This window comes from Cottoperca gobio, chromosome 8, assembly GCF_900634415.1.
Source record: "Cottoperca gobio chromosome 8, fCotGob3.1, whole genome shotgun sequence".
NCBI lineage: Eukaryota > Metazoa > Chordata > Actinopteri > Perciformes > Bovichtidae > Cottoperca > Cottoperca gobio.
This window is the reverse complement of record NC_041362.1, coordinates 5,940,317-5,955,217: the sequence shown is the minus strand read 5'-3', so window position 1 is coordinate 5,955,217 and position 14,901 is coordinate 5,940,317. Positions and strand designations below refer to the sequence as shown.

The window sequence follows — 14,901 nt, the reverse complement described above, 5'->3', positions numbered from 1 at the left end:
GCAGACAATTAAAAAAAAAACTCAACACCAATATCTCTATGCAATGTCATCCTGCATTTCCACACGGTTATGAGCTTTTTAATCTGTGACGGCTCAAGGATTGCGTTTGAGGGGTGGATGGGATTGGGGTGGGGGGAGTTGGTGGATAAATATGGGGGCGGTAGAGGATGTGTGTGTCGGGGAGGGTGGAGTATGACTCATCCGAATGAAAAAAGTGTACAGAATAAAAGAAAAACGCAGTTTCAGCACCAGACGGCCGGACAGTTCCAGCAATAGCCTCTGTCAATGAGAGCAGAAATGAAAGAGTCGACATCAGCTCCAGAGCTACTGAACTTTTGTAGTTTATGGTTTTGAAGTGCACAACTGCACACGTCGGAGCCTATGTTACGTAAATCCATGAATTCATAAATTTGTAAATACCCTATAAATATGCCTTGAATATTTATAAATAAAAAGACTAAATATACAATGAATATTTATAATTATGCTGAGCCATTTGAAGTGTTTTTATAAAATGCATGTTTTGGGTCTGATGAGTGTCTTGACTAAAGGACCAATCAGAGCCCACAAGGAACTATAGGCCCAGAGCCCTGAACATGAATATTCATAGGTTGTAAGTCGACCAAGAGACTCATTCCGATACAGTGTGAAGATTTAGCAAACAGAGTACGCTTCCCCACCTTGCAGCATCTAACTGGAATTATTTCGGCATCTTGAGCTCTGTCCAGACGGGGGCCGCAAATTAACAATCCCATCATCACCTTATGTAGAACAGCAATGTCGTTTCGCCAGAGGAAAATCTTTCTTGACCAGATTCCACAAAAAGGCTTCCTTTTATTTAACCCTTTTTCCTTCAATTCAGAGTGTCTTTATGGGCATGACAAAGAAATAAACACTGTTAAATCACACAAAAGAGAAGATATCTGTAACAGGCTGACAACAAGACTGAGTGAAAACAAGACAACAGCAGCCAATCCTCCAGCCCTGGGGAACATCTTCTGGAATTCGGTTCGCCTTCTGTCTCCACCCGCCCTGCCTGTCTTTCTCTTTCACTCTCTCCTCTGTATAATCCCCTCAAAAACCCTCATTCCTCGCTGTCATTTCTTTTCTCATGCTGTCTGCCTCTGCACGCGTCGACTTTATTCCTCTCCTCAGCGACTGTCTCTTTGTTCGTCACCCCTACCTTCTCTCTGCTCCCCCCCCCCCCTGCCTCTCCTTCCTCGCTCACTCTTTGGTGAATTATTCATCAGGCTGTGTATGTCATTAATCAGCACTTGTTCAAAAGATATGATTGGGGGGCCGCGAAGGTGGGGGATGGGCGAAGGGACATCGATCTGTCGCGGTGGTAAACAAGACGAGGTGGGAAGTGAGGGACAAGAGAGGGAAAGGGGGAGAACAAGGGAGAAAAAGGGGAAAAAAGAGAGCAAGGCAATAGAGAATGTGACGATGGATATAAGGAGAAGGAGGAGGGTAAAATGATGGAGCGGGAGGAGAGAAAAAGAGGGCAAATGAATGTAGGATGAGGTAGAAAACATCTAGAAAGGACAGCAGTGATGAAGCGGAATGGAGTGAAAGAAAAAACGATTGAACACCAACCCTGGGCCGGGAAAGGGTTGGAAACAGATTGGTGCACATGTTGAAACAGACATATAAGCTGACTGGGTTTATCCTACCTTTTTGTTTCCTCAAAGAGGAGGGGGTGGAAGGGAGGAGGGTTGATAAAGTCGATGCAACTACCATGCCATGTGTGAAAGAGTACAAACCGAAGAGGTATAGAGAAAGAGAGAGAGCCCAGGAACAGAGCAATGGAGGAAAACAACCTGACAAAGATTTAGAGTGGAACCTAAAAAGGGGAGGGGTTTAAGGATGAGAAAGGTTTATGTATTGATCTGGAGGGGGAAAAACAAAGCGAGGAGGTAGACGAGTAGGTTGTGTGTGGTTGGCAGATCAGGGTGCACTGATAAGACACGGCTGTGATCAAACGTGCACGGGGACTGTCAGGGGCCAAACCACTCTCCTCTATTTGTCTCTCTTTAGGGCAGTCGCTGTACCTTCACAAGCACTGATCCTGCCAAAGATCCATCTCTAATCCATGAAGCATAAAAAGAGAGTCAGCGGGGGGGTAGGTGGGTGGTTAAGTGGCCTCTGAAGTGCACCGTGAAGAGGGACTGAGACTTCCTGTCAATCAGTGACTGATGCAAGCCCACTGGGAGTCGAACATTGCTCCACATCAAACACATCTCCGTTGCTTACACAAGCCATTCGCTGACAGCTTTCGGCGTTCGCCTTCCTCCGAGGGTTCAGAGACTTCCGTCAGCAAACACCGAAAAATCACAGCGAGGGGGGCAACGCCTAAAACCATGGTGTGACATTTCTTCACAGCGCCATCCAAACTCCAGAGGCAACGTGCAGCCAATCCAGGCTAATCTACACTGAGCCATAGATATCCATTCTAATCTGCATAACAGCGTATCGCACGTCCAAACGCTTCCATGAGAACCTACACACCGTACACTCTACAGTATGCAGCATGATGCATACTCAGTTTGGTAAAGAATTAAGAAAATTAGGAGGAATAAATAAATATATGTATAGAAACGGGATGGACTTCTACCGTAAACATTTCAATCTAGCAGATAAATAATTCATGGTTTGTTGTTCTGGGTGAACACTACCTCTAACAATCTCTAAACATGAGCAATTATCTTAACATTTGCCTTCTCATAACATAAAATTTAACATAGTGCTGTACGGTCGGCAACTGCTGTGGCAAAAGTGGAATGTTTCTGCTGAAGATTTTGAAATATAATATCACTGTCACTGTTACCACTTTTATGAAAAAACATGCCAAACCGGTGTTCTCGTCAGAGTGTAAAGCTTGATTCAGACCATAATGGGATACTAAAACTCTTCAGTGGAGCACATATTCAGAAAAGTCCTTTTGAGTGGGTGACAAGTTCCTCAAAGCAATTTCCAAAATCTTTTCAGTATCAAAGACCCTGTAGGCTTGAAAGGTGTCGGTTAAATAAAAGGTTTCCTCCGTCACAGAGTACAGCAGTGGTCTGCTTGGATTATAGATGGTGATCAATAATCACTTGGAACTATTCGATTGCAGTGCCACGCCACGCCACAACACACACACACACACACACACACACGCCGATGGAAGGGACACACTTTTTACCGGCGCCTGGTAGTAATGTTACTACCAGATGTCGCCTGCGAAGGTAAAAACAAAAGGAAAATATATTTTTTAAACACAAGACGATAGTCACATACATTTTTTATAATTTAATGATTATTCAAAAATCATGACCCATCTCTAGCTTGGATGCATTCATTGGAAAATCTAGGCCAGCAGTAGTACATTTAAATTATAGAAAATATTGTCAATATGGGCAGATTTGACACTATTTCCACTGTAAAAGCTTGTTGGTGCACATTTAAACTGACATGAATCAAGCTAACCACAGCCTCTCTGTTCTGTTTGAAGGAGGAGTCTACCAACTTGCATAAACCACCTTTCAAATATAGGCCTACTGGGGGTGAGCCTTTGAAACGGCAAGGGTACCATTTGGCTAAAACTAATTTCACTATGTTGCATCAATGGCAATGTTGATGTTTATTAAAGGGATTACCATGAAGTGTTGTACAAACATTCCTGCCTCCCTGAGGATGAACTGATATCACTTTGGTGGTCCCCTGACTTTTCAGCTAGCTCCATCATCAGGTCAAAATCTACATTTTTCCAATACATAATTACCAAATACCTGCAACGGTAATGACAACCTCATCAGGCTCAGCTGTTGTTTGTATTACCGCTAATTAGCTAATGTTAGCAGGCGAACAAGCTAAATTAAGATGGTGGACCTGGTAAACATTACCCCTGCTTAACATCAGCATGAAGGTATTGTCATTGTAAGCATGTTATCATGCTGACGTTAGCATCTAGCTCAAAGCACTGCTGTGCCTCAGAGGACAGCCTCTCAGAGCTGCTAGCATGGCTGTAGACTCTTAGTCTTGTTATAAACTGTTGAATCCTCTGAGAGCAAACAAGTTTCCTTCATACTCATGATATTTTGAAAAGGAGTCAGTCTTGACAAATGCACACATTGTAAAAATGATTTATAAGAATCTCGAGGTGTGTCAGTTACCTGTGTCCAGCCGTCTGTTGCGACCGCTCAGCAGGTAGCTGAACTCCTGGCAGCGTTCACTCTGACTGTAACCTCCCGGGGAGTTAAAGCACAGCTCCTCCACCAACACCAGCGCCTTCCTACACAGGTCTTCATCCCAGTCCCCCGACATCCTCCAATCCGCATTGCACTCTCACCAGCAGTCAGCCAATGACAGCGCAGCCCTCGCCGCCCTCACCTATCGGACGGCGCTCAGGTAAGTAGAGTGTTGGCTTGTCCACCTTTTGCAAGGTGTGAACTGAGAAAAAGAGGAAGCTGACGAGGGAGCGGTCTGTAGGTTGCCTTGGTCTGGTTCACAGGGTGCCAATGTATGAGCGACACCCACCCCGCTCACTTTCCCTGGAAGAGATAAAAGGAGAACAACTGGCAACGTGAGTGTAACTACATAAAAGGGTACAAATCAAATGTTTGGCAGATTGGTCACCTTACACATTAAGCGAGAACACTGATGCCAAAACCATCAGTGTGTCTCTGATGGATCATTGGCTTGGGTGCCACATAATATCACTTTAGCATACACTATGAAGAGTGACTGGCATCATGTAAGAAATGAAACATTTGATCGTGTTGAAAGTACAGCTAAATGCTCAATTCTGGCAAATACATTACATTAAAGGTTCAGCCATATTATGAAAAAATACATATGTTCACTATCCATTTATCACTTATCTAGCTATTTGGCCACACTGCCGCTACCACAAACCACATGTCTTACTGTTGGTAAAACAACATAAAGAACAGGGAGGTCTGTGGGTTATCCTCATTAATCAGGGCATCATTTCAGCAAGGACACATTGCTTTTGCATTTTTCAAACATTACATTGTCAATGCTTTGCAGGCCACACATTAATTTCCATTTACCTCCATTGTAAAGGAATGGCAGCAGAAGGCTCCTGGGCAAACACAAATCACCATATGGTCCATATGTGGCCAGAAGAACTATACTAGTTAGTTAATGAGCCTTAACCAAGCCTTGAGATATGAATAAAGTATTTTGAATTTAATTGAAGTGGAATTAAAAAGTGAAAAGCTATGTTGAGCAGTTGTGCAGATGTGGGTGTTGATTCTTAGTGGGTTTGACACTATGCGCAACCCTATCACATTACATTTAATTTAGTTCAATGTTAGCATTAGAAGTATCACCTAATGTAAGTTTAAATATACTATAAATAAATGAACCCAGTTTTGAATTACAAAGTAGCGTTTTACATTTACCTCCTGTGTGAGGGAGGTAAATCACATTTATAAAGCTAAAATTTTATCCCTTATAGTGTTTCTAAATCAAACCTCCAATGACTTTACTGAGCTACTATTTTATTTTCAAAATGTATAATTGGGCACCCTACACAGTAAAAGCGTACTTCAATTTCCATTGCTGAAATGTCCATGTCCTCACTTTGAATAATGCCAGATGCTTCAGTACTCACTCAACATGGTGCATATTTAATTACAAGGAGCCCTACCGTCAATAATCTACTGGAGACACAGTGATGATTTTGGTGTCTAAAACTGACCAATGGGTCAATCATTCTGAAACTGTGTAATATTTCAAAGCAAAACACTCTTTACTGTAATTACAGAGTAATTTAGATAATTATGAGTTGTCTTGTTTAGAGTCCCTAAAACAGAAATATGCTGAAGGAACTACAAACACAGAGTGAAGAAGAGTACCCATTTCTCTTTAAAAAAGATTTTTTATTATTCAATATATTCCATCTATTGCCTGGAAGACCACCAGCTACCTCAGAGCCAGCGTCACCTTTTGCTTTATACGTAGATCCATTGTACTGAAGAAACAATTCAAATGAAAGCATGTTATAAACTTTAATAATGTCATAAAGCCATGGTTTGTGTGTGTTTAACTTTATTAAGGTTCTGGGCCATGTTGAATTTGCAATTCAGAGCGGACACACTCTACATGTAAAATTGTCTTTACAAATAGATTTAGTAGAAGAATGCAGAGTTATGCCTGCAGTGCATGCATAACCTTTAGCTTGTTATTTTCCTAATCTTTCCAAGACCAGAAACAGGACCCTGCGGACAAGTGGCTTTTTTTTTTTAAACTTCCAATTGGGAACAGAGTTGAGTTCTTAGTCATCTAGCTCCAACTTGAGTGGGTGCAACACATCAGTTTTCGTGGTCCCGCCAACACATCAGTATGGAACCCATACAGATTTGTGGAGACTCTCCAACATAACCTGAAAAACAATGAAAACCAATATGTCAATAAGGTGAAGAGACACAACAAGAAGCACACCAATAAACTGCAAAATCTCCAGAGTCCAACTAACTTATGTGTGTGCTCCTTGTCCTTTCATCCAAGAGAAACTAGACTTCTTTAGCATACTGTCTTTTGAACTCATTCTGTCTAAATAAAAGCAGGCCAATGCCCAAACTTCAGTTTCTCACAGTCTGTGAGTCTCAAGGGACTCTGACTGAGGAGAATGAATGCAAAGTTGTGTCTAACAATACAGATCCGGTGCAAAAACCCTGGTGTTGAATATGTCTTGCCAAAAATATTTTACAAGCTGTAGTGTGGTTTCAAAAATAAATCACTGGCAAAACAATGTTCATGATGAGAGGTCAGCTCACTTTTCCACAGATCTGTTTTGTCCTTGTGAAGCAGTGGCCCTATTTCTCAAGTAAGATGCCTGGTTGGACAGGGCAAGGACTATTGATCATTTGATGTATGTTGTTCTGTGAAATGTCAGCGGCACCTCCCTAGCAAAGCGCTCCTTATGTGTCCATCTGTCTCCGACCCATCAATCAATCACCGCATTAGGCAAAGGCATATTTCACTCTGAACAAGTTCCGAAACAAGAAATGCTTCCACTCCTATTCTAATCCCCCCCCCCCCGCCCCTTTCCTCTTGAAGACAGAAACACTTTTCTTTTCTTGTTCGCCCTCTGTCGCTGTCTCTTTTGAGAAGCTGAATGTCACATTAGGATAGTCTAGAGAAACTCAAATAATGCATAGTTTATATACCTGTCCATCTCAGCTCAGCCTATCGCAGTTGAATCAGAAATTAGCGAATCAAAACGCCATCCAGAACTTACTTCCTACACCATAACCCTCCTGTCCCCCCCCCTCCCTCCCCCAACCACTCTCCCCATTAAGATAGTAAATCTGTCTGAGTGACTTTAAAACCCAGGATATCTCAATCTGAAGAATGGCTGTCTGGCACAAAACTGGTCGCCGCAAATGCCAGTAAGAGATTCAGGATGGAGGGAGAGGCAAAGAAGAAAGGGAGGAGACAGAAAGAAAGAAAGAAAGAAAGAAAGAAAGAAGGAATGATTTTGTAGCTAAACAGAGGAAGAGGGAGACAGAGAGTGGGATATAAGACATTAAATTGGAGGCGAGACAGATAAAGAGGGTGGAAAAAAAACTGGAGCAGAGAAGGTCAGAAAAAAACATAGGAAGCTGGCGGCGAGGGGTGACACAGCAACAATGGTAATCAAGGGTTTGAGGATGCAATTTACAGCAAGCAAAAATATTTACAGAGGCTGGTTATTCAAGGATAAATATGCTTTAGAAACATGTTGACAAATCATTCCACTCAGATAGCGCCATTCCCAGAGATGCACGTTCCTACTGTAGTGTACAGAACAACACTAAACCTCCCACAGACACTCCATTGACTGCTGTTCTGCCTGGGATCAATACTCTCAAGGAACAAATACACCACAACGGAGACCAGACGACCAATGAGGTCACAGTCCGATTGGGCAGGGGGGGGGGGGGCAGGACGGAGGAAGGAGAAGGGAACTGGAGGACGTCAGTGAGCAATCATGGGAGAGGTTTGCCGATCAGATCAAGAGCTACAGTATATCTGGGGAAAAGGGCCAGATACACCAGAAGGAACCCTACACAGGTGTCCTTTAGTAAGACACTGAGCCCCTGGCTGGCCTATCCTGTTAATCACTAAGGATAAGAGCATCAGCTAAACGTCTCATTTTTAATGGCTCAGTCCAGCCATTACATCCTCAATCTAGCTTATAGGCGATGAAGCAGATGAGGCGTTTATATTTGTATCCCCTCATAATGAAAGGATCATTCTTGTATTTGCACTGGAAGGACAGATTTGAAGTCGCCATCAGGTACACATAGAGCCGAGAAAGAAAAATCCAACAAACGCAATACAAATTTCAGTGAGGGAGCACATCCAAAATGTGAATAAAAAAACAACTCGACACAGTGCACTCCCATTTCTTATTGCTGGGGGATACACCAATAAATATTTATCTAATATCGAATGCACCCCTTCAATGTTTTTTGTATTGCATTTCTTATTTTTTGGCATCAGCGCTAGTCCAACAAGAATTCCAGTTGTTTTCTCCTTTGCTCAGAAATTCCACCAAAAACAGCTACAAACAAGCAAAAAATCCTCGAGCAGGGCGAATGTGAATATGATAAAACCCAGGGGGGCAGGTTTTTCAGTAACAAGGATCATGTTAGAGTGTGCGACTGAAATCTGAAATCTGTGTGTGCAATCTGTCTCTGTGGGATGAATCACACACCTCAGCTGGGTTTGGGAATTACAGTGATAAGGCATTTGAAACGCTGCTGTCTGCTGAATAAGAAGTAGAAGACATTCAGATGCTAACCACAAACCTGTGATCTATTGCAACGCCATATCATCATTTGGGGTTTCATTTTCTAGTGAAATCATATGTTTGTCTTTGAATGGAATAAAATACATGAAATGTGAGTCGACTACATTTTTTTCTTTTCAAGTTCAGAGGCAACTGGATCAATATCATTACTTGTAGCAGTGGAAACGGTAGTAGTATTACCTTGTGGTTGTTCTGAATTTAATTTTAGAGTTCACATAATAATCAGGCAGGTTTAAGATACTATCCTTATTCACTTAATAAAAGTCTCTTTCAGGCTCACCTCCTCTCTCTAATAGGAATCACCGTGTATTGCAAAAATGTACTAAAAAACTGAACACCTTTATAATTGCAAAATTTAACTGAGAACAGTCAGAACCTTTTTTGTGTGAGAACATAATGCTTCTGCAGACAAAGGAGACTAATCCATTGGATATACCTAATAGGATGTTTCAGTCGGATCTCATTGAACCTGCTTTCAAGTCCTCCTATCTGCTGCCGAGCTCTTTCTTTTGTTTTCATCTGTACCTGGAAGTCATCCTTTATTGAAGCTCTCATCCTTGCCCTGAATTCTTTTGTTGCTGTTTTGTTTTAAAGTCTGCAAAATTGCTTGAGTGTTTAAGCAAATTTCACACTTCCCATGTCTGCGCTTTACCAGCAATTTTTGCATAGACTGTATTTCCTTTAATAATGTGTCATTTCCAGTGTGTTATACTTTACAGACTTGGCCCTGTGACACTCTATGTTCCAGACTTTGATGGTGTCTGCTCTGCTGTACCCTACTGAGCCGCATCATGTTGTGTACCATCTCAAATCGATGTACTCATGTACCCTTAGATCATCCGCCATTCATCAGGACTATCCCTGATTCATAGAGGTCATGACCTCTCTCCACCGGCACTGGCATATCCTCCTTTTTGTTTTGCATCACTTCCTTTCGAGGCCACAGCGATGTCTGCCCGAGACAATGCTTTCATCGCTCCTCTCTGCTTATTCGGCTGTGACAGATTGATGCACAAGGGTAAACAGATAGGGCTACTACAACACATCTTTTTGGTTACTCCAGTGGAGCAGTACTGTGTTGCGCCGGGACAGAGACGACGCCGTATAAGGCCAAGATTGAGCGTGGGGATATTAATGTCTATTGACTAGAGTTAATAGCTTTGCCGAGTCTCAGCCTCGAGGTTGTTCCTATAATAGCCCCCACCCTTTCAGTTCCTGAACACCCTTTCAGTAAATAAATAACATGAGATGGGAGAACGTGGGCATTAATATCTGCTTAAGATCATATATCTCTATACACATGCATCAAACACGCTTTCACATCCAAGCAGACACGGTCTCCTTTTATCTCTACCTATTTCTATCCCACATTCACACATATCAAAGTTTGCTGTTCAGGTTCTCACACCTTTCCACAACTCTGGGTCTGTTGGGCTGTCTAAATAGTCTATAACATGGGAGAGGAAATAGAGAGCAAGCAGACAGTCAGGAACCCTGGGATATTGGTGCTACCTTTCCTGTCTCTTGCACAGCCAGTGGAGCTGCAGAGCGGGACCTATTTACAGACAGGGAGTGCAATCTCACACACACACACACACACACACACACACACACACACACACACACACACGCACGCACACACACACACACACACACATACAGACAGCAGGCCGCCCTTACTTAATTTTTCACCTATCGCTATGTCAGAGTCGGTGACTCAGTGTGTCTCAGTGGTTGGGTTTTTTTTTGTTCATTTGCATAAATATGGTTCTCTGTGGTGTGGAGCCAGAGCAACTGTGCCTTTGATGGTTGGGGGGAGTTGGGTGTGGGTGGGGTGGAGGGGGAATTACGCACGTCTTACGCACGTCAACCTGTTTTCTGTGTGTTTTCTGCGTGCTCGTGCGCGCACCCCACTGTCTGTTCATCTTATATATAATAGCGTTTGCGTGGAACAAAAGTTCAATCATCAACAGCAGTGAGGATAGCTGCCATTGATACAGTTTTATAGCATATACGAGCCTGTTATGTGTTGTATAGGCTAGTACAGCCTACATGGACTGCCTCCACACAACATGCATTCCACTATATGCTCGAAACACATACCTACCAATGGCAAAATGCAATATGGAAGAGCCTGGGTGATGCACAAATAATATACATTAAATATTTATGGAAAACAGACACATGCTGCTAGATGTAGGGCATATTCAGCAGAGCCCAGTGCGGGATGTAGGATCAAAGGAGATGTGATGCGAAGAACGCACACATCGCAGATATCACAGACCCAAATGCATGCTGGTTACAGGAGCAACAAAGGGAATATCGTCCTACCTTGGCGTTGCAGACACCACTGTATCCCTCTGTCCAATTTCCGATTTACGAGCTTCTCCGCTGTTTTAGTCAGATGCGACGCTTGTAAAGGGGCATTCCGCCCTCTTTCGCTCTGTCCACCTCCTCCTCTCTCTCTCTCACTCTCTCTCTCTTCTCTCGAAGACTCACCGAGCTATAAGCCCCGCAACCGGGATGGCAGACTGAGAGAAAGAAATGAACAATATGATATATCTTCCCTACCCGCTCTTCCCTCCCGTTTCCCGTGTTCTTCTCTTATAATTTCCCCCCTCCTTGTGTTTTTTCCTCCTCTCTATTTCACTATCCCCTCCCTCTCACTCTCTCACTCAATTGTTCGCTCCCTCTCCTTTTTCCCTCCCTGTGCTCTGAATACTAATACTCTGTCTCTCCTCTCACTGCCTGTACAGCCCGGCCAGTGCTAAAGACATACTGATGTATGTGGGGCGTGTAGAGAGAAAGCCAGAAAGGTAGAGATGTTGTGTTAGTGGCAACCTGGGGATGGGGGGGGGGGGGTTAATGGCCACTCTCAGCCTGGAGGTTACATGGGTGGGTTAGAAGGCCCAGGATCTTGTTTGGTCTTATTATAGCTGTGATTAGATAATAATACTCTTTCAGATGCCTCTGGAGAGGTGATGGTGTTGGTGTTGGTGCGTGGGTGGATTGGGGGGCACAGAAAACGTTACTCCTTTTTATGGTAGCATCCCTGGTATGAGAGGAGGAGGAGGTGGAAGTGGAGGTGGGGATGGAGGAGTGTGAGGAGGAGGTGTTGCTTGGATGTCAGGCAGTGGAGAGCAGAGATGGAAGGGAGGGCCAATGTTGTTCGGCTCTGAGCCAAAAAAAGGACATGGCTCTTAGCCTGTTTCTCTCTGTATGTGTGAGTGTGTGTGTGTGTGTGTGTATGTGTGTGTGAGTGTGCGTGCGCACCATGGAAACCTCAGCGAGAAGAGCAGCTGAGGTATACAGAGGCCATGATCTAGTTGGAATGAGACACAGTCTTATTGGAGTCTCGATTAGATTATGATATTCCGGCAGGCGTCATATAAACAGAGAGTGGGTGCATTAAAAAATCAAAGAATCGGCAGGATAATGAGAACCCTCCGCGGGCGATCTGGAATAGGTTTAGACATTGAAGTAGTTGTTTTTTAAGTCATGTTCCCCAGGATAAGTCCTTGACTTATTCTCAGAGGTCATTCACCCAACAAAATTAAGAACATTGTAATTCAATTATAATTGAATTTGTACATCAAGCACTGAGAGAATGTAGTCTTGATATTCAGATGTCAAATTCTCTATCAAATCACATCCATCAACTAAAATGTCATCAAATCTATCGTTTGATTTACCCATGTGGCTCAGGGCCATGATCACATGGTATTGAGCACAAACAGAACATATAATACCAAAACAAATGACCGCATGGCTAAAGTACAACAAAGGTTACTTAAACAAAGGAAGGACATCATGATGAGAAGATGGTCTGTGTGTAATCTTTAAATTAAACACATGTGTGATCCCGTGCATTAGGGATTTGAATCTTGCTGCTGAGACGGAGCCAACTTTAGCAGTTATGTAAGGCAAGTCATCCCTTTGCCCCTCAAAGATGTTCATTGACAATGGGCCTGCTGCCATAATAAATGAACATGATGAACTCTCTTGTTTCTTCTTTTTGACTCTTGTTCTCTGTGTGATGTACAGCTGAGTTTTTCAAGATCTCCTATCGTTGGTGGCATTCCCTAAATGTCTTCAAACTGCTGCTTGTCCTGTTGTTTAAATACACATTCACATTAGTCAGTGGTTATGTGGTTAAACAGGAAGCCTTTTAGTTAAAAATAAAAAAGTCCTCCTACTGTGAGTTCTGTTGTCGAGATAGAGGTATGCACCTTCATGTTTTAAGACAGCCTTCTGATGAATTAATCATTCTCACAGAGTAGACTGTTCCCAAACAACACCTAGTGGGCCACACAGCACAGAGAACATCCAGGTCTTATTCTAAACTTTGGTATGGAAATAAATTCTACCTTCAATCGGCTCAAAACCTATTCTAAATGTACACTTTTTAAACAACTGATTAAACCGTTTTGTATTCACACAAATGCTAATTACGGGCATCAAATGGGTTTGGGAAATGAGCGTGAAGGGGCACTTGAATTACCTTAGCTTAAGTGAATCCAAATGTGATCTTGTGCTTTATATTATGATAATGGAGAACAAAGATCAAGAGAAAGATTTAGAAAAACATCTAAAAAGGGTCACATTAAGAGAACATTCAAGACTAATGCTCCAGCATTTAGTGATCTCCATCATTTTATCAATCAAAAAATAAATAAAATCTTGTCAGTTTTACATTTTACCAAAGACAAAAAAATATCTCGAGGGTCCCTCAACTTATTATACTGACAAAATAATAATATATTCTCAGACCCATTGCTAATAACTTGTCACACTGAGAACAATAATAATATCTTGTCAGTCATCACGCATTTCCCTGAAAAATGGCCAGAATGAAATGAAATGGAAAACATGTCCTACACAGTGTAATGAATTAACACCCTATAATTATATGCCATTGTCATCGTCGTCGTCATCGTTCTGGAAACAGCGACGGTAAAAGAAGAATGGAAAAAAAGCCGTGTTTGGTACCCTGCAGCTGGTGATGATTGACTGATAAATGAGAGTAAACAGTGACCTCTGTTAACTGTCACAGCAGAGCACAGAGAGAGTCTGAGACACACAACAGAAGAGGACAGGGACGCATAGCGAGGGAATCAGGATACAAACAAAGGAGGGGAGAGGAGGAGAAGTTAAACAAATGGGATTGACAGAAAGGAGAACTAAAAAGCTCGGCCGGCGGCAGCAGCAACTGTCGGAGACCTTGTTTCCTCTAAAACAGGCGCTGGCATGACAATATCTCTTATATAGAGAGGCAAATTATCCACTCTTGCAAGTGCACACAAAACACACAGAGGCACTTGCTTTTACACATGCAGCCCTTTGAGGAGCTACATAATCTAAATATCACACATGTGCAAATATATTAAAGATAGTCCCCAGACAGTTCCTGGTTATAAATGATTTGAAATGTTTTCTTGCATCTCCAATTGCCAGTGAGGGGTGCCACAGTGTAGATCTTATGCTGATATTGATTAAGGACATCAAGCAGGTCCTGAAGTGGAGTCGTGGGAGGACAGCTGTCACCACTAAAGGGCCTCTCATGTCCTGAACTTCCTCTTAATGTTCCTCTAATGTTGTGTTCTTCTAGAGATGCTTCTCCCTCTTGCTTGAAACTATCAATTTCATTCACCTCCACCAAGCTTGTGGGTTAAGAAACAATATAAACGTAATTGACTTTTGTTTCCTGAGTTTATTCTTAAAACTGTGCTGCGACTGTGGCTGGGTGTCGTTTCGCAATATTTCCATTGGAGAGACTCTAAGATCGCTGGCAGGGCTAGGGTCATGCAGCCAACAAGGTAGCACTACAGGTTACCTAACTGATGTTTTCTTAGACTTTATGTTAAAGAAATGGCCCATTGGATACATTCCAGTCTGGATGTATTATTGATAAGTAATGTCCAATAATTACGATGGCTTTTTAGTCCTTGTGAACAGAGTTGATGAACTTCTTTTGCTATGACTCAATAAAGAATGAAGAAAGCTCTGCGTTAGAAACTGAAAATGACTTATTTTGAAGGGAACTAAAAAATCTAGTTTTCAAAATCCAATTAGTTTGCAATAACATTCATAATGGA

At 42.5% G+C, this 14,901-nt stretch overlaps 1 protein-coding gene across 2 annotated transcripts in view; it reads right to left on the bottom strand.

Moving 5' to 3' along the window:
• syt3 (synaptotagmin III) overlaps positions 1 to 11,374 on the bottom strand; it is a 30,676-nt gene extending 19,302 nt beyond the window's left edge. The window contains exons 1-3 of one of the 2 annotated variants that reach the window (XM_029438216.1): positions 11,138 to 11,374; positions 6,181 to 6,391; positions 4,155 to 4,532 (exon numbers count right to left, since the gene is read on the bottom strand). In XM_029438216.1, the coding sequence (XP_029294076.1) occupies positions 4,155 to 4,305 (151 nt within the window). In that variant the 5' untranslated portion in view covers positions 4,306 to 4,532; positions 6,181 to 6,391; positions 11,138 to 11,374. The remainder of the gene's footprint in view (positions 1 to 4,154; positions 4,533 to 6,180; positions 6,392 to 11,137) is intronic. The other variant, XM_029438215.1, reaches the window with a different exon arrangement.
• Positions 11,375 to 14,901: the final 3,527 nt, after the last annotated feature.